The 22,881-nt window shown below is 38.9% G+C and overlaps 1 protein-coding gene across 7 annotated transcripts in view; it reads right to left on the reverse strand.

Annotated features, from left to right (window-relative positions):
* The window catches only part of FAM135A (family with sequence similarity 135 member A), a 132,788-nt gene that overhangs the window by 37,353 nt on the left and 72,554 nt on the right, over positions 1–22,881 (reverse strand). For all 7 annotated transcript variants that reach the window (XM_068983393.1, XM_068983395.1, XM_068983392.1 and 4 more), the window contains one exon: positions 18,067–18,222. In XM_068983393.1, coding sequence (XP_068839494.1) covers positions 18,067–18,222 — 156 coding nt within the window. The remainder of the gene's footprint in view (positions 1–18,066; positions 18,223–22,881) is intronic.

Here is a 22,881-nt window from a genome sequence, read left to right on the forward strand (position 1 = left end):
CCAAGAAGAGATGGAAAGAATACCCAGAAGAACTATACAAAAAATATCTCAATGATCTGGATAACTGTGATGGTGTGGTCATTCACCTAGAGGAAGACATTCTGGAGTGTAAAGTCAAGTGGACCTTAGGAAGCACTGCTTAGGAAGCACTAACTGTCAATAAAGTTAGTGGAGATGATGGAATTCCAGCAGAGCCATTTAAAATCCTAAAAGACATTGCTATCAGAGTGCTGCACTCAATATATCAGCAAATTTGGAAAACCCAGCAGTGGCCGCAAAACTGGAAAAGGTCAATCCTCATCCCAATTAGCAAGAAGGGCAGTACTAGAGACAACTGCACTCGTATCCAATGCTAGTAAGGTTATGCTCAAAATCCTGCATGCTAGGCTTCGGCATTATATGAACTAAGAACTTCCAGATGTCCAAACTGGGTTTAGAAAAGGGGAACCAGAGATCAAATTGTCAGCATTTGCTGGATCACAGAGAAAGCAAGGGAATTCCAGAAAAAAAATCTACCTCTGTTTCATTGACTACACTAAAGCCTCTGACTGCGTGGATCATAACATACTGTGTTAGAGAGATGGAAATACCAGACCACCTTATACCTGTCTCCTGAAAAACCTGTATGCTGGTCAAGAAGCAACAGTGAGAACTTTGTATGGAACAACCAACTGCTTCAGGATAGAGAAAGGAGTATGACGAGGCTGTTTACTATCACTCTGTTTATTTAATTTATACACAAAGTGCATCATGAGACATGCTGGGCTGGATGAGGTACAAGGCGGAATCAAGATTGCTGGGAGAAATACCAACAACCTCAGATATGTGGATGATACCACTCTAATGACAGAAAGAGAAGAGGAACTAAAGAAACTCTTGATAAGGGTGAAGGAAGAGAGTGAAAAAGCCAGCTTAAAACTAAACATTAAAAAAACTAAGATCATGGCATCTGGAACCATCACTTCACAGAAAACTAGAAGGGGAAAGGTGGAAGCAGTGACAGATTTCCTCTTCTTGGGCTCTAAAATCACTGTGGATGGTGACTGCAGCCATGAAATCAGAAGACCGCTGCTCCTTGGCAGGAAAGCTATAACAAACCTACACAGTGTGTTAAAAAACAAAGACATCACTTTGCCAATAAAAGTCTGTATAGTCAAGGCTATGCTCTTTCCAGTAGTTACATACAGTTGTGAGAGCTGGACCATAAAATGGCTGAGTCCAAAGAATTGATGCTTTCAAACTGTGGTGCTGGAGAAGACTCTTGAGAGTCCCCTGGACAACAAGGAGATAAAACCAGTCAATCCTAAAGAAAATTAACCCTGAATTTCATTGGAAGGACTGATGCTGAAGCTGAAGCTCCATTACTTTCACCACCTGATTAGAACAGCCGACTCATTGAAAAAGACACTGATGCTGGGAAAGACTGAAGGCAGAAGAGAGTGACAGAGAATGGAATGGTTGGATGGCATCACTGACTCAATGGACATGAGTATGAACAGGCTCTGGGAGATGGTGAAGAACAGGTAAGCCTGGTGTGCTGCACTCCATGGGGTCGCAAAGAGTGGGACATGACTGAGCGACTGAACATTTACGTACGTGTATGTGTATGTGTGTGTGTATTATCAATGGATATTACTCAGCCATAGAAAGAATGAAATAATGCCACTTGCAGAAACATGGATGCACCTAGAGATTATCACACTAAGTGAAGTAAGTCACAGAGAAAGACAAATACCCTATGATATCACTTATATGTGGAATCTAAAATGACACAAATGAATTTATCTGTGAAACAGACTCACAGAGAATAGACTTGTGGCTGTCAAGGAGGAGGAGGACAGGAGGTGGGAAGAACTGGGAGTCTGGGATTCACAGAGGCAAACTATTATACACAGAACAGATAAACAACAAGGGCCCACTGTATGGCACAGGGAACAATCTTCAATATCCTGTGATAAACCATAATGGAAAAGGAACACAAACAGGAACCAAAACAAAAAGGTACTCTTTCCATAGGCAGATACAACCTGCCTCGAGGGAAGACAGGCTAGATTTCAGTTCCCACTCCCCCTAGCAGAATCCTCTTATTTAGGGAAAGGCCTAACACTGTTCTCAGGTGACACAATGGTAAAGAATCTGCCTGCCAAGCAGGAGACACACGTTTGATCCCTGAATCAGGAAGATCCCCTGGAGAAGGAAATGGCAACCTATTCTAGTATTCTTGCCTGGGAAATCCCACAAAAGAGGAGTATGGTGGGCTACAGTCCACGGAGTAGCAGAGAGTCAGACGTGACTTGGTGACTAAACCACCACTACCACCCAAATCTGTTAATCAATCGAAGAACTTAAAAAATTCTACCCATGTCTGGGCCCCATTTAGCATTGGTAATTTTTAAAGTTCCCAAGATGACTCTAATACACAGCCAAAGTTGAAAAGCACTATTTAACTTCACTGAGACCAGGACAGAGAAGCTGGTATTGGATTGACTCTACTGGAAACAACTTACAAAACTGGACAAAACACATGGAGCAACTGCTTCAAGCCCTGAAGGATACCCACTGGATATGCAAAGAAGTGGGAAAATGTACCTTACAATCAGGAGATACAAGCAGTTTGTTGAAATAGACTCCACAATAACCCAGGTGCTAGAAATAGCAAGCAAGAATTAAAAAAAAAAATTAAAACAAGTTTTTTTTTAAGAGCGGTTTTAGAGAAAAATTGATCAGAAAGTATAGAAAATTCCAATTATACACCAATCACCCACGTTTTTCCTATTATTTGCGTCTTGTATTTGTTATAATTTGATGTTGTTGGTCAGTCACTAAGTTGTGTCCCACTCTTTTGCGACTCCATGAATTGTAGCCTGCCAGGCTCCTCTGTCCATGGGGTCTCCCAGGCAAGAATACTGAAGTGGGTTGCCATTTCCTTCTCCAATAATTTGATGCATTTGTTATAACTGATGAACCAATGTTGACACATCATCAACAACTAAAGTTCATCACTTCATTAAGGTTCACCCTTGGTATTGTGCATGGTATGGGCTTTGATAAACGTATAAAGACAAATACCTACCATCACAATGTCACAGAGAACAGTTCCACTGTCCTAAAGATCTCTCGTGCTCCACCCATCTGACTCTCTCCCAATTTCCCTGAGCTCGTGGCAACTACTGATTATTTCTTTAGTTTTTCCTTTTCCAGAATGTCATACAGTTGGAATCATATAGTGGTAACTCTCTTCAGATTGGCTTCATTTAGCAAAAATAAATTATTAAGGTTTTTCTATGTCTTTTCATGGTTTGAGAGTGCATTTCTTTTTATTACTGAAAAAATTCCATTATATGGATAAACAAAGATTTATTCATTCATCTGATGAAGAACAGTTAATTAGTTCAAGTTTAGGCAATTATGAAAAAAGCTGCTATAATATATGTACAGGTTTTTGCATAGACCTAACTTTCAATTAATTTGGGGAAAAAAAAAAAGCATGATAGATAGACTGTAGTGTAAGAGTATGTTTGGATTTGTATGAAATTGCCAAACCATCTTCCAAACTGGCTGTACCATTTTGCATTCCCAACAGCAATGAAAGAGAATTCCTGTTGGGTCCCCATCCTTATCAATATTTGGTGTTGTCAGTGTTTCTTATTTTAGTCATTCTTACAGGTGTGTATGGCATCTCATTGTTTTAATTTGCAATTCTCTGATAATGTTAAGTTGAGAATTTTCTTTCCCCAAGTGAATGGCTAGAGAGGGCTAGAAATGGGTCCTCCAGGTCAGCTGGGCTCCAGAAAGAGCTTCTGAGGAGGAAGGTCTTGTTAAGAAAGATAGAATGCTTTGAATGTATCTACAAATGACTATTTCCATTTCTCCCTGCATGAGGGGATTACTCTGATCATCATTATGCAAACTTGGTAGGATTCGAGCTAAAACTCATAGAAGTGTGGGTATCCCCTAAGATTGGGTCCTCTGGAGTTACTAACTCAAACTTGTCCAAACTGAGCCTCCAGAAATTTGTCAATTACAGTGTAAATTTTGCTCCCCTGGTACTGGCTCCTGGTGACTTCTGTTCATGGATATGTTTCTGCTTTAGCAAGATGTGATTCTCTGTAATTGGCTCTCTCTCTTTACAGTTCAGGTGAGGTAGGCTGAAGTTTATCATGCAGCCTCAGTTCTCAAATGGATATAAAAAGATGTGTTGACATTTGGTTTGTTCAGCTCTTTTTTTGTTGGTAGAAAGGAAGTGATGAAGTCCAAGTCTCTTACAAACCAGATCAGAAACCAGAACTCCAGGCAAGTACTTTTAGGCAATAATTATACACTACCAAATGACTGAGAGCAGCTGATCATAATGAAGGAAGAGATGAGGAACCTCAGCAGAAAAATGAAACCATTAAAAAAATTACCAAGGGGAAATTTTGGATGTAAGAATATAATATCAGAAAAGAAAATTTTATTAGATAAAATTTAGACCAGATCAGACACTACAGAAATGAGTTAGTGAATTCAAAGATAGAATAACAAAAATTATTCACGCCAAACAACATAGAGAAAAAAAACTAAAGACCCCAAAATATCAAAAGTGTAACAAGTGATATGAGAGTGCCAGAGAGAGAGCAGAGGGAAAAACTGGGGCATAAAAAAATCTATAGTTATGGCTAAAATTTTGATAAAAATATCACACTGCAGATCTAGGAATTAAAGCAAACCCTAAGGAAGATAAATTAAGAAAATACAAGGCACATCAAAATTAAATAGCTAAAAAACAAAGATAAAGAGAAGATCCTAACAGTAGCTGGAAGAAAACAACAATGTAAATCAGTGTACCCAACCTTTTGGGCAGCAGGGAGGGACAGGTTTAGTGGAAGACAATTTTCCCATGGAAGGGGGTGGTGGTGGTGGTTTTCAGGTGATTCTCATACGAGGAGCACACTCTAGATCCCTTGCAGGCACAATTTCACAGTAGGGTTCCTGCTCCTATGAGAATCTAATGCCACTGCTGACCTGATGGGAGGTGGAGCTCAAGTGGTAATGTGAGTGATGGGGAGATGTAAACACAGAAGCAGCTCTGGTCACTCACTTGCCTCTCACCTGTTGCTGTGCAGCCCTGTCTGCGGCCCAGGGGTTGGGAACCCTGATATCAATGACTGATTTAATATCACAGAGTATGGAGGACAGATGATAATGGTATGTCTTTAAAATAGCAAAGCAGAGACGAAAAAAATGGCAATCCAGAATGCTGATTAAACAACCCTATGAATCAACATGACCCAAGTTAGATTTATAATATACTATACTTATAAGTTTAGCAGGGTCATAGGATATAAAATCAATACGCAATAATCAATTGTACTTTTACAACTCTAGTAACAACCTTTAAAAAAATGAAATTAAAAGACCATTTATAACAACATCACATAATATAACTGCATAAAAGGGTTATAAATAAATAAAAGAGACTGAAAACTACAAAACACTTCTGAAAGAAATTAAAGACCTAAGTAAATGGGGAGCCAGGCCATGTTCACAGATTGGCTCAATATAATTAAGGGGAAAATTCTGTCTAAATTGATCTATAATTTTACTTAAACTGAAATGCCAGCATTATTTTTTTTCAGACTAAACTTTTTATTTTGTATTGGTTATAGTATAGCCAATTAACAATGTTGTAGCAGTTTCAGGTTGGAGAAGGCAATGGCACCCCACTCCAGCACTCTTGCCTGGAAAATCCCATGGACGGAGGAGCCTGGTAGGCTGCGGTCCATAGGGTCGCGAAGAGTCAGACACGACTTCACTTTCACTTTTCACTTTCATGCACTGGGATAAGAAAATGGCAACCCTCTCCAGTGTTCTTGCCTGGAGAGTCCCAGGGACGGCGGAGCCTGGTGGGCTGCCATCTATGGGGTCGCACAGAGTCAGACACAACTGAAGCGACTTAGGAGCAGCAGTTTCAGGTGAACAGAGAAGGGAATCAGCCATCTATACACATGTATCCACTCTCCCCCAAACCTCCCTCCCAACCAGACTGGCATATAATGTTGAGTAGATTTCCATGTCCTTGTTGGTTACCCATTTTAAATATAGCAGTGTGTTCATGACCTTCCCAACTCCCTAACTATCCCTTCCTCCAGGCAACCATAAATTCGTTTTCTAAATCTGTGAGTCTTTCTGTTTTGTAAGTAAGTTCATTTGTATCATTTATTTTTAGATTCCACATACAAGGGATGCCATATGATATTTATCCTTCTCTGTCTGACTTACTTCACTCAGTATGACACTGTCTAGGTCCACCCATGTTGCTGCAAATGGCCTTATTTCATTCTTTTTAATGGAATAATATTTCATTGTATATACATACCACATCTTCTTTTTTAAAAAATTAATTTATTTTAATTGGAGGCTAATTACTTTACAATATTGTGGTGGGTTTTGCCATACTTTGACATGAATCAGCCATGGTTGTACATGTGTCCCCGATCCTGAACCCCCCTGCCACCTCCCTCCCCATCCCATCCCTCAGGGTCATCCCAGTGCACCGACCTTGAGTACCGTTTCATCCATCGAACTTGGACTGGTGATCTATTTCACATATGATAATATATATGTTTCAAAGCTATTCTCTCAAATCATCCCACCCTCGCATTCTCCCACAGAGTTCAAAAGTCTGTTCTTTGTATCTGTGTTTCTTTTGTTGTCTCACATATAGGGTCATTGTTACCATCTTTCTAAATTCCATATATATGCATTAATATACTGTATTGGTGTTTTTCTGACTTACTTCACTCTGTGTAATACACTCCAGTTTGGTCCACCTCATTAGAACTGATTCAAATGTGTTCTTTTTACAGCTGAGTAACAGTCCATTGTGTAGATGTAACACAGCTTTCTTATCCATTCGTCTGCTGATAGACATCTAGGTTGTTTCCATGTCCTAGCTATTGTAAACAGTGCTGCAATGAACACTGGGGTACATGTGTTTCTTTCAATTCTGGTTTTCTCAGTGTGTATGCCCAGCAACACCACATCTTCTTTCTCCATTCCTCTGTCAATGGACATTAAGGTTGCTTCCATGTCTTGGCTATTGTAAACAGTGCTGCAATGAACACTGGAGTGCATATATCATTTCAAATCATGTTTTCCTCCTGACACATGCTGAGGAGGAGTGGGACTGCAGGGTCATACGGTAGTTCTATATTTCAGTTCAGTTGCTCAGTCATGTCTGACTCTTTGCGACCCCATGAATCACAGCACGCCAGTCCTCCCTGTCCATCACCATCTCCCTGAGTTCACTCAAACTCACGTCCATTGAGTCAGTGATGCCATCCAGCCATCTCATCCTCTGTCGTCCCCTTTTCCTCCTGTCCCCAATCTCTCCTAGCATCAGAGTCTTTTCCAATAGTAGCTCTATATTTAGTTTTTTAAGGAAACTTCATACTGTTCTCCATAGTGGCTATACCAATTTACATTCCCACCAACAGTGTAAGAGGGTTCCCTACTCTCCATGCCCTCCCCAGCATTTATTTTTTGTCAGTTTTTTGATGATAGCCATTCTGACCAGTGTGAGGTGGTATCTCACTGCAGCTTTGATTGGCATTTCCTTAATAACCAGCAGCATTGAACATCTCTTCATGAGTCTGCTGGCCATCTATATGGCCTCTTTGGAGAAATATCTATTCAGGTCTTCTGTCCATTTTTTGAGTGTTCTGTTGGTTTTGATGCTGTTAAGCATCACAAACTGTTTGTAAATCTGGAGATTAATCCCTTATCAGTTCATTTCAGTTCAGTCGCTCAGTCATGTCCGACTCTTTGCGACCCCATGAACCGCAGCACACCAGGCCACCCTGTCCATTACCAACCCCTGGAGTACACCCAAACTCACATCTGTTGAGTCAGTGATGCCATCCAGCCATCTCATCCTCAGTCGTCCCCTTCTCCTCCTGCCCCCAATCCCTCCCAGCATCAGTCTTTTCCAATGAATCAGCTCTTTGCATGAGGTGGCCAAAGTATTGGAGTTTCAGCTTCAGCATCAGTCCTTCCAATGAACACCCAGGACTGATCTCCTTTAGAATGGACTGGTTGGATCTCCTTGCAGTCCAAGGGACTCTCAAGAGTCTTCTCCAACACCACAGTTGAAAAGCATCAATTCTTCGGTGCTCAGCTTTCTTTATAGTTCAACTCTCACATCCATACGTGACCACAGGAAAAACCATAGCCTTGACTAGACGGACCTTGGTTGGCAAAATAATGTCTCTGCTTTTGAATATGCTGTCTAGGTTGGTCATAACTTTCCTTCCAAGGAGTAAGAGTCTTTTAATTTCATGGCTGCCGCCACCATCTGCAGTGATTTTGGAGCCCAGAAAAATAAAGTCAGCCACTGTTTCCACTGTTTCCCCATCTATTTCCCATGAAGTGATGGGACCAGATGCCATGATCTTAGTGTTCTGAATGTTGAGCTTTAAGCCAACTTTTTCACTCTCCTCTTTCATTTTCATCAAGAGGCTCTTTAGTTCTTCACTTTCTGCCATAAGGGTGGTGTCATCTGCATATCTGAGGTTATTGATATTTCTCCTGGCAATCTTGATTCCAGCTTGTGCTTCCTCCAGCCCAGCGTTTCTCATGATGTACTCTGCATAGAAGTTAAATAAGCAGGGTAACAATATACAGTCTTAATGTACTCCTTTTCCTATTTGGAACCAGTCTGTTGTTCCATGTCCAGTTCTAACTGTTGCTTCCTGACCTGCATACAGGTTTCTCAAGAGGCAGGTCAAGTGGTCTGGTATACTCGTCTCTTTCAGAATTTTCCACAGTTTATTGTGATCCACACAGTCAAAGGCTTTGGCATAGTCAATAAAGCAGAAATAGATGTTTCTCTGGAACTCTCTTGCTTTTTCAATGATCCATCGGATGTTGGCGATTTGATCTCTGGTTCCTCTGCCTTTTCTAAAACCAGCTTGAACATCTGGAAGTTCACGGTTCATGTATTGCTGAAGCCTGCCTTGGAGAATTTTGAGCATTACTTTACTAGCGTGTGAGATGAGTGCAATTGTGTGGGAGTTTGAGCATTCCTTGGCATTGCCTTTCTTTGGGATTGGAATGAAAACTGACCTTTTCCAGTTCTGTGGCCACTGCTGGCATATTGAGTGCAACACTTTCAAAGGGTCATCTTTCAGGATTTGAAATAGCTCCACTGGAATTCCATCACCTCCACTAGCTTTGTTCGTAGTGATGCTTCCTAAGGCCCGCTTGACTTCACATTTCAGGATGTCTGGCTCTAGCTGAGTGATCACACCATCGTGATTATCTCAGTCACATCATTTGCAAATATTTTCTCCCAATTTATGGGTTGTCTTTTCATTTTATTTATTGTTTCCTTTGCTGTGCAAAAGCTTTTGAGTTTAAGTAGGTCCCATTTGTTTTTATTCCCATTATTCTGGGAAATGGATTGAAAAAGATACTGCTGTGATTTATGCCAGAGAGTGTTCTGCCTATGCTTTCCTCTAGGAGTTTTACAGTGTCTGATCTCACATTTAGGTCTTTAATCCATTTTGAGATTATCTTTGTATATGTTCTATACATATACAAAATGATCTAACTTCATTTTTTTAAATATGTATTGTCCAATTTTCCCAGCACCATTTGTTGAAGAGACTGTCTTTCCAACATACTTCATCATCAATCAACTGACCATAGGTGAATGGGGTTATTTCTGCATTTTCTATCCTGTTCCATTGATCTATATTTCTAGTTTTGTGCCACTACCATACTGTTTTGATGACTGCAACTTTGTAGTATAGCCAGGGAGCCTGATTTCTCCAGCTCCGTTTTTTAAGCTTGCTTTGGCTATTTGGGATCTTTTGTGCCTCCATACACATTTTGAGATTTTTTTTTTTGTTCTAGTTCTGTGAAAAATGCTATTGGTAACTTGATAGGGATTGTGTTGAATCTGTAGATTGCCTTGGGTACTATAGTCATTTTGACAATATTGATTCTTGCAATCCAAAAATATGGTGTTATCTTCCCATCTATTTATGTCTTCTTTGATTTCTTCCATCAGTATCTCACAGTTTTCAGAGTACAGGCTTTTTGTATCCTTAGGTAGATTTATCCCCAGGTATTTTATTCTTTTTGATGCAATGGTAAATGGAATTGCTTCCTGAATTTCTCTTTCTGATTTTTCATTGTTAGTGTAGGGAAATGCAACAGATTTCTGTGTATTAATTTTGTAACCTGCAAATTTACCAAATTCATTGCTGAGTTTTAGTAGTTTTCTGATAGCATCTTTAGGATCTATGTATAGTATCATGTCATCTGCAAATACTGATAGTTTAACTTCTTCTTTTCCAATTTAGATTCCCCTTACTTTTTCTTCTCTGATGACTATAGCTAGGACTTCCAAAACTATGTTGAATAAAAGAGGTGAGAGTGGACATTCTGGTCTTATTTCTGATCTTAGAGGGGATGCTGTCAGTTTTTCACTATTGAGTATGATGCTAGCTGTAGGTTTGTAGAATATGGTCTTTATTCTGTTGATTTATGTACTCTCTATGCCCACTTTCTGGAGTGTTTTTTTTTTAATCATAAATGGGTGCTGAATTTCATCAAAAGCTTTTCTAGCATCTACTGAGATGATCATATAGTTTTTATTCTTCAATTTGTTGATGTAGTATATTACCTTGATTGATTTGTGGATGTTGAAAAATGCTTGTATCACTGGGATGAATCCCACTTGATCATAGTGTAAGATCTTTTCAATGTACTGTGGGATACAGATTGCTAGCATTTTGTTGAGGATTTTTGCATCTATGTTCATCAGTGATACTGGATTATAATGTGTGTGTGTGTGTGTGTGTGTGTGTGTGTGTGTGTGGTATCTTTGGTTTTGGTTTCAGAGTGATGGTGGCCTCATAAAATGAGCTGGGGAGTTTTCCTTCCTCTGTGATTTTTTAGAACAGTTTCAGAAGGAGAGGTGTTAACTCTTCTCTAAACATTTGATAAAATTTACCTGTGAAGCCGTCAGGGCCTGGACTTTTGTTTGTTGGGAGGTTTTTAATAACAGTTTCAATTTCAGTGCTTTAGACTGGTCTGTTCATGTTTTCTACTTCATCTTGGTTCAGTCTAAGGAGACTGTACCTTTCTAAGAACTTGTGCATGTCTTCTAGATTGTCCATTTCACTGGCATACAATTGTTCATAGTAGTCTCTTATGATCCTTGATATTTCTATGGAGTCAGTTGTAACTTCTTTTTCATTTCTAATTTAATTGATTTGAATCCTCCCTCCCTTTTTTTTTTCTTGGTTTCTGGCTAAAGGTTTATCAATTTTGCTTATCTTTTCAAAGAACAAGCTTTTAGTTTCATTGATCTTTGAGATTTTTCTTTGTCTCTGTTTCATTCATTTCTGCTCCAATTTTTATGATTTCCTTTCTTCTGTTAACCATAGGTTTGCTTTTTCTTCTTTCTCTAATTGTTTTAAGTATAAGGTTAGGTTGTTTGAGGTTTTTCTTGTTTCTTGAGGCAACTGCATATTGCCATAAACTTTCCACTTAGAACAGCTTTTGTTGCATCCCATAAGTTTTTGACCATTGTGCTTTCATTTTCATTTGTCTCTAAGTTTTTTTTAAATTTCCTCTTTGAGTTTTTCAGTGATCAAATAGTTTCTGAGTAGCATATTGTTTAGCTGCTACGTATTTATGTTTTTTAGAGTATTTTCTTGTGATTTATTTCTAATCGCAGAGCTTTATGACAGAAAAAAGGATATAATTTCGATTTTGTAAATTTACCAAGACTTGCCTTGTGGCCCAGCATGTGGTCAATCCTGGAGAGTGTTCCATGTGCACTTGAGAAGAATGTAAAGTCTGCCACTTTTGGGTGAAACGCTCTATAAATATCAATTAAATCCAACTGATTTAAACTGTCATTTAAGGTCCATGCTCCATATTAATTTTCTGTCTAGAGAAAGTGGGGTTTTAAAGTTCCCCACTATTATTCTCTTACTGTTGATTTCTCTGTTTATATTTGTTAGTATTTGCCTTACATATTGAGGTAGTCCTATGTTGGGTGCATATATATTTATAATTGTTATATCTTTTTCTTGGATTGAACACTTGATCATTATCATGTGTCCTTATTTGTCTCTTAGAACATTCTTTGCTTTAAAGTCTATTTTGTCTGATGTAAATATTGTTATTCCAGCTTTCTTATGAATTTGCTGTGTGTGGAATACCTTCTCCCATCCCCTTACATTCAGTCTGTAAGTCTGTGGTGGGTCTCGTGTAGACAACACATCTATGGGTCTTGTTTCTGTATCTACCCAGCCAGTCTATGTCTTTTGGTTGGTGTCTTTAATCCATTTACATTTAAGGCAATTATTAAGGCAATATGTATGATCCCAGAGGTCTCTTAGGCTGTCTTCATTTCTTTTCATTCTTTTTTCTACATTCTGTTTTGCAGCAGTGATTTCCACCATTCTATCTTCCAGGTCACTAATCCGTTTTTTTGCCTCAGTTATTCTGCTATTAATTCCTTCTACTGTATTGTTCATCTCTGTTTGTTTGTTCTTTTGTTTTTCTAGGCTTTTGGTAAACATTTATTTCTTTGTTTTTCTCTTTTTTTTTTTTTTTGGTAAACATTTATTTCATCTTCTCAATCTTTGCCCACCATTCTTTTTCCGAGATCCTGGATCATCTTCATTATAATTATTCTGAATTTTTTTTAAGAATTTTCAGAATTATTCTGAATTCATCTAAGACCAATAAATCAATATATTGAGATAAAAGAAAACCCCTTGAGAAATATAATTTACCAAAATTGATTGAAAAATAAATAAAATGTAGCATTCCCACTAATACTATAACATCTAAATCTAATCATAATGAAATTGAAGACCAGATTGAAGATTGGTCTAAAAATTACTGGCTAAAGTTGTGAAAGGCAAAGAAAATAAAAGGAAGAATGAAGATTAAGTGAGTCTGAAGAGTTTAAGGGGATGTGATAACTGATTGCAATATGTGACCCTGAGATTGATCCTGGTAAAGGTTGTCACACAGGGTGTCATTAAGACAACTGACCAGATTTAAAAATGAATCATGTAGTAGGTATCAGTATTTCAGTACAGTTCAGTTACTCAGTTGTGCCTGACTCTTTGCAACCCCATGGACTGCAGCACACCAGGCCTCCCTGTCCATCACCAACCCCCAGAGATTGCTCAAACTCATGTCTATTGAGTTGGTGATGCCATCCAATCATCTCATCTTATCTTCTGTTGTCCCCTTCTCTTCCTATCTTCAGTCTTTCCCAGTATCAGGGTCTTTTCCAGTGAGTCAGTTCTTCACACCAGGTGGTTAAAGTACTGGAGTTTCAGCTTCAGCATTAGTCCTTCCAATGAATATTCAGGACTAATTTCCTTTAGGATTGACTGGTTGCATCCCCTTGCAGTCCAGGGACTCTGAAGAGTCTTCTTCAACACAGTTCAAAAGTATCAATTCTTCAGTGCTCAGCTTCTTTTTATAGTCCAACTCTCACATCCATACATGACTACTGGGAAAACCATAGCTTTGACTTGATGGACCTTTGTTGGCAAAGTAATGTCTCTGCATTTTAATATGCTGTCTTTAACAGGTTGGTCTAGCTTTTCTTCTAACGAGCAAGTGTCTTTTAATTTCATGGCTGCAGTCAGAATCTGCAGTGATTTTGGAGCCCCCCAAAATAAAGTCTCTCACTGTTTCCACTGTTTCCCCATCTATTTGCCATGAAGTGATGGGACTGGATACCATGATCTTAGCTTTTTGAATGTTGAGTTTTAAGCCAGCTTCTTCACTCCCCTCTTTCACTTTCATCAAGAGGCTCTTCAGTTCTTCAGTTTCTACCGTAATGGTGGTGTCATTGCGTATATGACATTATTCATATTTCTCTTGGCAATCTTGATACCAGCTTGTGCTTCATCCAGTCCAGCATTTTACATGATGTACTGTGCATATAAGTTAAATAAGCAGGGTAACAGTATACAGCCTTGACATACTCCTTTCCTAATTTGGAACCAGTCTGCTGTTCCATGTCTGGTTCTAACTGTTACTTCTTGACCTGCATACGGGTATTTCAGGAGGCAGGTAAGGTGGTCTGGTATTCCCATCTGTTTAAGAATTTTCTACAGTTTGTTGTGATCCACACACCTTAAAGGCTTTGGTGTAATCAATAAAGCAGAAGTAGATGTTTTTCTGGAACTCTGTTGCTTTTTCGATGATCCAGCGGATGTTGGCAATTTGATCTCCGGTTCCTTTGCCTTTTCTAAAGCCAGCTTGAACATCTGGAAGTTCACAGTTCACTTACTGTTGAAGCTTGGCTTGGAGAATTTTGAGCATTACTTTGCTAGAGTGTGAGATGAGTGTAATTGTGCGGTAGTTTGAACATTCTTTGGCATTGCTTTTCTTTGGGATTGGAATGAAAACTGACCTTTTCCAGTCCCGTGGCCACTGCTGAGTCTTCCAAATTTGCTGGCATATTGAGTGTAGCACTTTAACAGCATCATCTTGTAGGATTTGAAATGGCTCAACTGGAATTCCGTTACCTCCACCAGCTTTGTTCATAGTAATGCTTCCTAAGGCCCACTTGACTTTGCGTTCAAGGATGTCTGGCTCTAGGTGAGTGACCACACTGTCATGGTTATTTGGGTCATTTAAGATCTTTTTTGTATAGTTCTTCTGTGTATTCTTGCCACCTCGTCTTAATCTCTTCTGCTTCTGTTAGGTCCCTGCCTTTAGGTTTCTGCCCTTTATTGTGCCCATCTTTGCATGAAATTTTCCCTTGGTATCTCTGATTTTCTTGAAGAGATCTCTAGTCCTTCCTTTTCTATTGTTTTCCTCTATTTCTTTGCACTGAGGAAGGCATTCCTATCTCTCACTGCTATTATTTGAAATTCTGCATTCAAATGGGTTTATTTTTCTTTTTCTCCTTTGCCTTTAGCTTCAGTATTAAATGTCTTAAAGTTGATCACTGTACTGTGGTTAAGTAAGAGGATATCTTTGTTCTTAGTCAATATCCCCTGAAGTATTTAAGGAAAAACAAGTATAATGTCTATAACTACCAAATGGCCCAGAAAAAAAAATATGTGTATGTGTATATTTATATGGGTGCTGTGTCTGTCTAGTCAAGGCTATGGTTTTTCCTGTGGTCATGCATGGATGTGAGAGTTGGACTGTGTAGAAGGCAGAGCACCAAAGAATTGATGCTTTTGAACTGTGGTGTTGGAGAAGACTCTTGAGAGTCCCTTGGACTGCAAGGAGATCCAACCAGTCCATTCTGAAGCAGATAGCCCTGGGATTTCTTTGGAAAGAATGATGCTGAAGCTGAAGCTCCAGTACTTTGGCCACCTCATGTGAAGAGTTGACTCATTGGAAAAGACTCCGATGCTGGGAGGGATTGGGGGCAGGAGAAGGGGGCGACAGAGGATGAGATGGCTGGATGGCATCACAGACTCGATGGACGTGAGTCTGAGTGAACTTCGGGAGTTGGTGATGGACAGGGAGGCCTCGCGTGCTGCGATTCATGGGGTCGCAAAGAGTCGGACATGACTGAGTGACTAAACTGAACTGTGCTGTGCTTAGTTGCTCAGTCGTGTCTGACTCTTTGGGACCCCATAGCTGTACCCCACCAGCTCCTTTGTCCATGGAGATTCTCTATGGAAGAATACTGGAATGGGTTGCCATGCCCTCCTCCAGGGGGATCTTCCCAGCCTAGGGACTGAACTCAGGTCTTCTACATTGAGGTGGATTCTTTACCACCTGGGCCACCAAGGAAGCTCCAGAATACTGGAGTGGGTAGCCTATCCCTTCTCCAAGGGAATTTCCCGACCCAGGAATCTAACTAGGGTCTCCAGAATTGCAGGAGATTTCTTTACCAGTTGAGCGACTGGGAATGTGTATCTATTGACAAAAAGAAGGAATGATGAAGCAAATGTGCCAAAATGGTAACTTGTGATTTTGACTAAGAATATATGGGAGTAAGTTGTGCTACTTCTGTAATACTTCTGATAGTTCTCTACTATATTTTAGAAACTTTATGATTTTGCCTTTCATGTCTGTTTTTAGTCCATCTGGAACTGAATTTTATATAATGCAGTTATATAATACCCAATTGTCCCAATATCATTTATTGATAATGTCATATCTTCCTTGCTGATCTGCACATATTATGTCCAAATACAGGTGTATCTCTGTCTGGCTTTTCTTCTGTGTTCCATCGACAAATTAAGGCCTCTACTTCATCAAAAGACAGCATGAAGATAGTGGAAAAAATCATGAAATGAGAAAAGATTTATAAAACATTCAACAAAGATCAGTACTTAGAATACACAGAAAACTATTATAGATCAAGAAGAAAAAGAAAACTAATCTGATAGAAAAATGGGCAGCCAGTTTGGACACGTACTTCACAAACAGGAAATCTACACAGCCAACAGTCATACAGAATGGTGCTCAAGTCATCAAAAAATAGAAATAAAACCAAAATGATATACCATTTTACATCCATCTTACAAAAGTTTGAAAGTCTGCCAATATCAAGAATTGGGGAGGAGGTGGAATAAGAACTTTCATATGGTGCTTGTGGGAGTGGAAATAAGCACCACTTTGGAAACCAGGGTAGCATTATATAATAGAATTGACGTTATTTGTACCTTATGACACACCAATGTCTTCCATAGGTAAATACATCACAGAAACTGTTATGACAGGAAATATGTATAAGAATATTCACAGCAGCTTGGTTTACAGTATCTACAAATCTGAAATAATCCAAACACTTATCAACAGTAAAATGGACAAACAAATTGTAGGTATATTCAAATGGAAACACATTATAGCAATGAAAATGAGCAAGCTACAGCTACTAACAACAAAAAAATAGATTAATCTCCAAAACAAAATCTCAACTGAAAGAAGCAATATACAAAAGAATACACACTGTATGAATTCATTTATGTAAAATTCAGTAATATAGGCTGAATAACTAAAAGAGAAAGAAGGAACTTACTGAGAAGGATGGCGATTCCTTGTAAATGTCATAAAGGGGTAGAAATTGGAACAAATACATAGAACACATCTGTGGTATTGACAATATTCTATTTCTTGATCTGGGTGATCACTAAAAGGGTATGTACTTTTAACCACTTGTTAAAATGTGCACGTTTTATGAACTTTTCTGATTTTGATCATAGATTGTGCTTTATGTAGTAGCTTAGATGGTAAAGAACCCACCTGCCAGCAGGAGACCCCAGTTTGATCCCTGGTTTGGGAAGATCCCTTGGAGAAAGGAACGGCAACCCACTCCACTGTTCCTGCCTAGGGAATTCCATGGAGGGACCATGGGGTCACAAAGAGTTGGACACGACTGAGCTACTAACACTTTCACTTGTGCTTTATAGTTAAGAAAAGAAAAACCAGAAAAGAAAAGAAAATACACATGATGTTTTGTGGAACTAATTCAGGAAAATTAGTGTGCATACAGAGTACATAAGGAGATAAGGCTAAAGAGACAGAGATTTAACATCTTAAAGCCTCTTGACACAACGAAAAATTGTACAAAATTTTCTGCGTAGTGTCCATACCAGACCTATAACAACCCCCATGTCTAGATTACTCCCCCAAGCCTGCAAAATTCATAATATATATCTCTAAATGAGGTGAAGGAAGGAGAGAGGAAAGGAGGGAGTATGAGGTTTGGAGAGAGATATTCTGTCTATTCTGAGATGGCTTTTTAGTTCTGGTTTCTTTTTCTTAAGAGATCTGGTGATAATTTCTGTTCCTGGATTCCAAGAGCTATCCTTTATTGTATATTTTATTTCATATAGGTGGTATCTGTTAGTAGCAAGGGTTATAACTGAGATAGGTCATATATTCAACTGTATTCTTCTATTCTTAACTTTAGGAATCAAACAATAACACAATGATAGATGTCTCTTTTCTCATTTATGAACATATTAGATGAAAATCAGAATTTTTATTCATAAGAAATTTCTAAATATAAATGACAATACTCATTAAAATGCTCTAAAATCACTTATTTTTATAACTTACCCTCAGAGTATGGTGCTCTTGTGCTAGTAATAGCCTTAGTTCCTCATGTAGTGTTATAACTTCCAGAAATTGTCCCCATAAAGCCATTAAAAGTGAGCAAAGTTGTGCAAGATTCATATTTATAAGTTCTGCCAGTTCATCAGGATTTTCTATTTTCTGAAATGACAAGAAAAAAAAAACTGGTCTCTGAGAATTACCATAACACGTATATTACTGAGAGTATTAATACAAAGGCAAATTTTTTAGTTTTAAAATATGTACATCTGTGCCCGCTTGCATGTGTGTGTCGAGAGAGACCAACTGACCAATGGCTTTTTTCCTATCTTGATAGTAACTTGGTAGTTACATTTTAGACAACTTAACCAATATTTCAATATCTGAAATATCAGATATATTCTAAAGTTACAAATCAGGATTCTATAGAACATGATCAAATTCAAACACTAAAACTAGGAATTTTAAGCACAACAAATCCTGATCAAAGTTATAAAATTTTTGAAAGACTGTGAAATCTTAAAATATGATTTATTTTCAATCAGTTAAGTAATTTAAAGGTCATGTGCTCCTCAGAAAGGATTGAGATTCTCGCTAAAACTGCTCTTCCTTCACATCTCTGCTCCTAGATTTTATTTTGCTCACAGAAACCCTTTCCCAGAGTTGTCAAATACTTCTTTCTTCTTTTCTAACAATTCATGCATCCAGTATTTATTGAGCACATTTTACATGCTAGGGGGCTACAATGTACAGACACCAAGATTAATATGAAAAGATCACAGTCTAATGAGGAGAGAAAAGTGGCTAAACAAATATATATTTATTATATGTATATATATTATGAATGTTTGAATAGTGATATTAAGTTGTTCTGTTTATTTAAATATTCATCTTAATTGATGACAGAAATTAAGAGTACTGAATGAAATGTAGAATTTTCTTGAAGGCTTTTAGTTTTCTTGAATTGATAAAGTAAGACCTTCTGAACAAAGAATAACAAAGACTATAAAGCAGAATGATGTTTCTCATAAGGACGTTTTGACCACTAAGGCAGCAGTCAGTTTCTACACAGACAGAATCTTGATGCAAAAATCTGTCTTTAATTATTAGTAACACCAGGAAATCTACTTTAAATATACACATGGGTGCTGATTTCACTTTCCTACCGTAAATATGGGGAAGTCATGTATTCAGATTGAAGTTAACAGCCACAGCTCATCTCCACCTGCACACCAACCGCCACTATATCTGTGTCTCTGGATCAAGTATCCCTGATGTCTAGACCCAATAACTATTGGACAACTGGGCTTGGACAATTCACCATGTCCCCAATGATACTCATATCTGCACCAGTCCCCTTCTAAAAAACAAATGAAACCCCTAAATCTTGCTCATCATATATGATACTCTCAGGCTTCCCTGGTGGCTCAGAGGTTAAAGCGTCTGCCTGCAATGCGGAAGACCTGGGTTTGATCCCTGGGTTGGGAAGATTCCCTGGAGAAGGAAATGGCAACCCACTCCAGTATTTTTGCCTGGAGAATCCCATGGACGGAGGAGCCTGGTGGACTATAGTCCATGGCGTCGCAAAGAGTCGGACACGACTTCACTTTCACTTTCACTTTTGTTTATACAGACCTCTTTTCAAAGTCTGAAATTCAGCAGGCTTTTCTTCCCTGACCCAAACCACACTTCAATTTATCTTCTTAACTCAGAGAACACATAAAACAAAAACTCGGCAAAATAAGTAAGAAGGGGAGGGATCACGTCTTATTCACTTGTGTCACTGGTAACCAGTACACAGTAGTCACTCAATAGATATGTACCAAACGAATGAATGAATAAATGAATGAATAAGGAATTACAGGCTTCAGATAAGGAAAAAGTCCCCAGAATACAAGGAGAAATTCAGAAAATACCGACAAATTCCAGAATTACAGAATGGAAGCTAACGCGTCAACAGATGATAAACATTGACTCAACACAGAGAGAAATTCTACAGAAGGGTTTTGCCTCAGGGATGATGTATAAATATTATTAGAAATAAAGGTACCAAGTTTTTTATGTCTCAACACATAGAAGATTAAAATGGAGTATAAATAAGCTGAAACCTGTAGTATGGTTTCAAGAATGAGTTTAATGAAGTTAGGAAAAGAAGACTAGAATAAGTATTTGACAGTAATTAAAGAGTACTGTGTAAGGCAAGCAATACTATACCTGGTATAATCTACACACAAGTAAAAATAATTCCTCCCAGAAAGCAAGGCTGTCTAGATACCCTGTATTTATTAACTGTATTTCTCAGGGAGCATGGCATGAAGTTTCTGAGAAAGGACTTTTGGTATTTTCATTATTGGGAAAAGCATCCTATAAACAAATTACTCCTTTGGTTTATATAACTCTTCATGATAAGTGTCAAAATATAAATAATAATCCTTTTTTATATTAAAAAGAAAATTGGAATTAAGTTTGACAAGATTTTTTATATATATATAAATGTAGGAATAATAAGACATTTATACTTCTATATTATTTTTTAAATAAATTCATTATTTTGTTTTATATAGATGTATACCTTTTCATAGCATTCACTGACCTTTTTTGATTGAAAAAAAATAAAGTTCATTTTAGTATACAGTCTTCAATTATTTTCAGTTACAGAGAGGAAAAAACCAAAATCATATTTTTATGCCATTTTCACTGAATAACACAGTATGAGTATTTTCCTACAACATCAAATATTTGTTGAAAGCATCACTTTTAAGGTTGCACAATGTTTTTATGAGTGTCCCATGATTTGTTTAACCATTGTCTTATTGTTGGGTATTTACTTAGGTTAATGTTTTACAATATCACCAATTATGTTACACATGAATTTCTGATTGTTTATTTGGTATAAATTGAGAAGGAATATTTTTTATGGCATTGGATACATACTGCCAAATTCATCTCTGAAAAAAGATCTGCAAGGTATGGGAATCTGTATCTCACCATAACTCAACAAAGATTATATTGTTATTTAAAAAAAAAATCACAGTCATGCAGAACACCAGCTGACAGAGGACAGGAGTACCTGATCAGCGGAAAAGAATATATAGAACCATGCAAAACTTGGTAGGACAAAGGGACTACCAGGAAAAACAGGAGTGTTAGTATGACTAGACCTGCCCTCAGCAGGTGAGGGAACTGAAGCAGGGGTCCAACCCCACATCGGGGCCATTATCTGAGTCAGAAGAGAAACATTTAAGGCTGAGAGTGAAACAGCTGATCAGTGGCATCCTAAATGGAACGAGAATCAGACAGTCCTTACCACAGCCATACATACCCTGGACAGGGACACTGGTCCCCTGGAAGGTGAAGTGGCTGGGAGCTGGGATTTAGGGATTGCGGAGCAATCCCAGGGAGAGGGCTGCTGTGGACCGCAGAGGGATGGATTGAGGGGTTGTGAGGGTGGAGATCGTGGTGGGAAATGCCTGTGGAGGAAAGCCAGGCAGCCATGGAAGCAAGGAGATAATGCTGAGTCAGCGTAGGGGGTGGAGCCATCACCATAGCGTCTCTCTCCCCACATGCCAGCAACAGCAGCTGAACAATAGAGAGGTGGGCCCTTCAAACGCCTGATGCACTGAACTACAGAGCAGGACCCCACCCAGGGTGCTCCTTTAAGTGCCTGATGCACCAACCTATAGAGTAGGACCACAGCAAGAGGGGCCCCTCTATGTGACTGAATGGGCAGAGCTACAGAGAAAGACTGGCCAAAGAGGCCCTCTGATCGCCAGCTACAGGAGGCTTGATAAAAGACTCTGATCAGGCCATAACTCCTGCAGTGGAGGCAGTCCGTGTTCCTGGACACTTTGCACCGCCAGGGTCCCCGCAAACCGAGCAGCTGTGCCACCTTCATGCTCAACCTTCATTGGGGCATAGCTGCCACAGATAAAAGAAGTCTTGCATCTACACACACAGGGTTGCTTTGGTTGTGTCCAACTATCTGTGACCCTGTGGACTGTAGCCTGCCAGGCTTCTCTCTCAGGGGGTTCTCTCCAGGCATGAATACTGGAGCGTATCAGCCAAATACAGGTTGCCATACCCTTCTAGACCACTATATTTCCTGCTGCCCTAGCTGCCAACTCCCCTGAGTACCTGGTGCTGCCAGGGCCCCTGTGACCCAAGCAGCTGCATGATTTCTGCACCTGGCCCTCACTGGGGCAGACCCAAGTCCTCCAGAGCAGCCTCAGGAGCAAACCCCAGTGGACAATTCAGTGGCTATCATCAAAAAGTCTACAAACAATAGATGCTGGAGAGGGTATGGAGAAAAGGGAACGCTCTTGTACTGTTGGTGGGGATGTAAACTGATACAGCTACTATGGGAGAAGGTATGGAGATTCCATAAAAAACTAGGAATAAAACCACATGACCCAGCAATCACACTCCTAGGCATATACCCTGAGGAAACAAAAACTGAAAGAGACACATGTATCCCACTGTTTATTGTAGCACTATTTACAATAGTCAGAACATGTAAGCAACCTAGATGTCCATCAACAGATGAATGGATAAAGAAGTTGTTGTCCATATACACAATGGAATATTATTCAGCCATGAAAAGGAACACATTTGAGTCAGTTCTAATGAGATGGATGAACCTAGAACCTATTATACAGAGTGAAGTAAGTCAGAAAGAGAAAGATAAATATCATATTCTAACGCATATATAGAGAATCTAGAAAAATGGTACTGAAAAATTCATTTACAGGGTACCAGTGGAGAAACAGACAATTAGAATAGACACCAGGAGAGGGGAGGAGAGGGTGAGAAGTATGGAAAGAG

Source organism: Capricornis sumatraensis, chromosome 11, assembly GCF_032405125.1.
Source record: "Capricornis sumatraensis isolate serow.1 chromosome 11, serow.2, whole genome shotgun sequence".
Taxonomy (NCBI): Eukaryota; Metazoa; Chordata; class Mammalia; order Artiodactyla; family Bovidae; genus Capricornis; species Capricornis sumatraensis.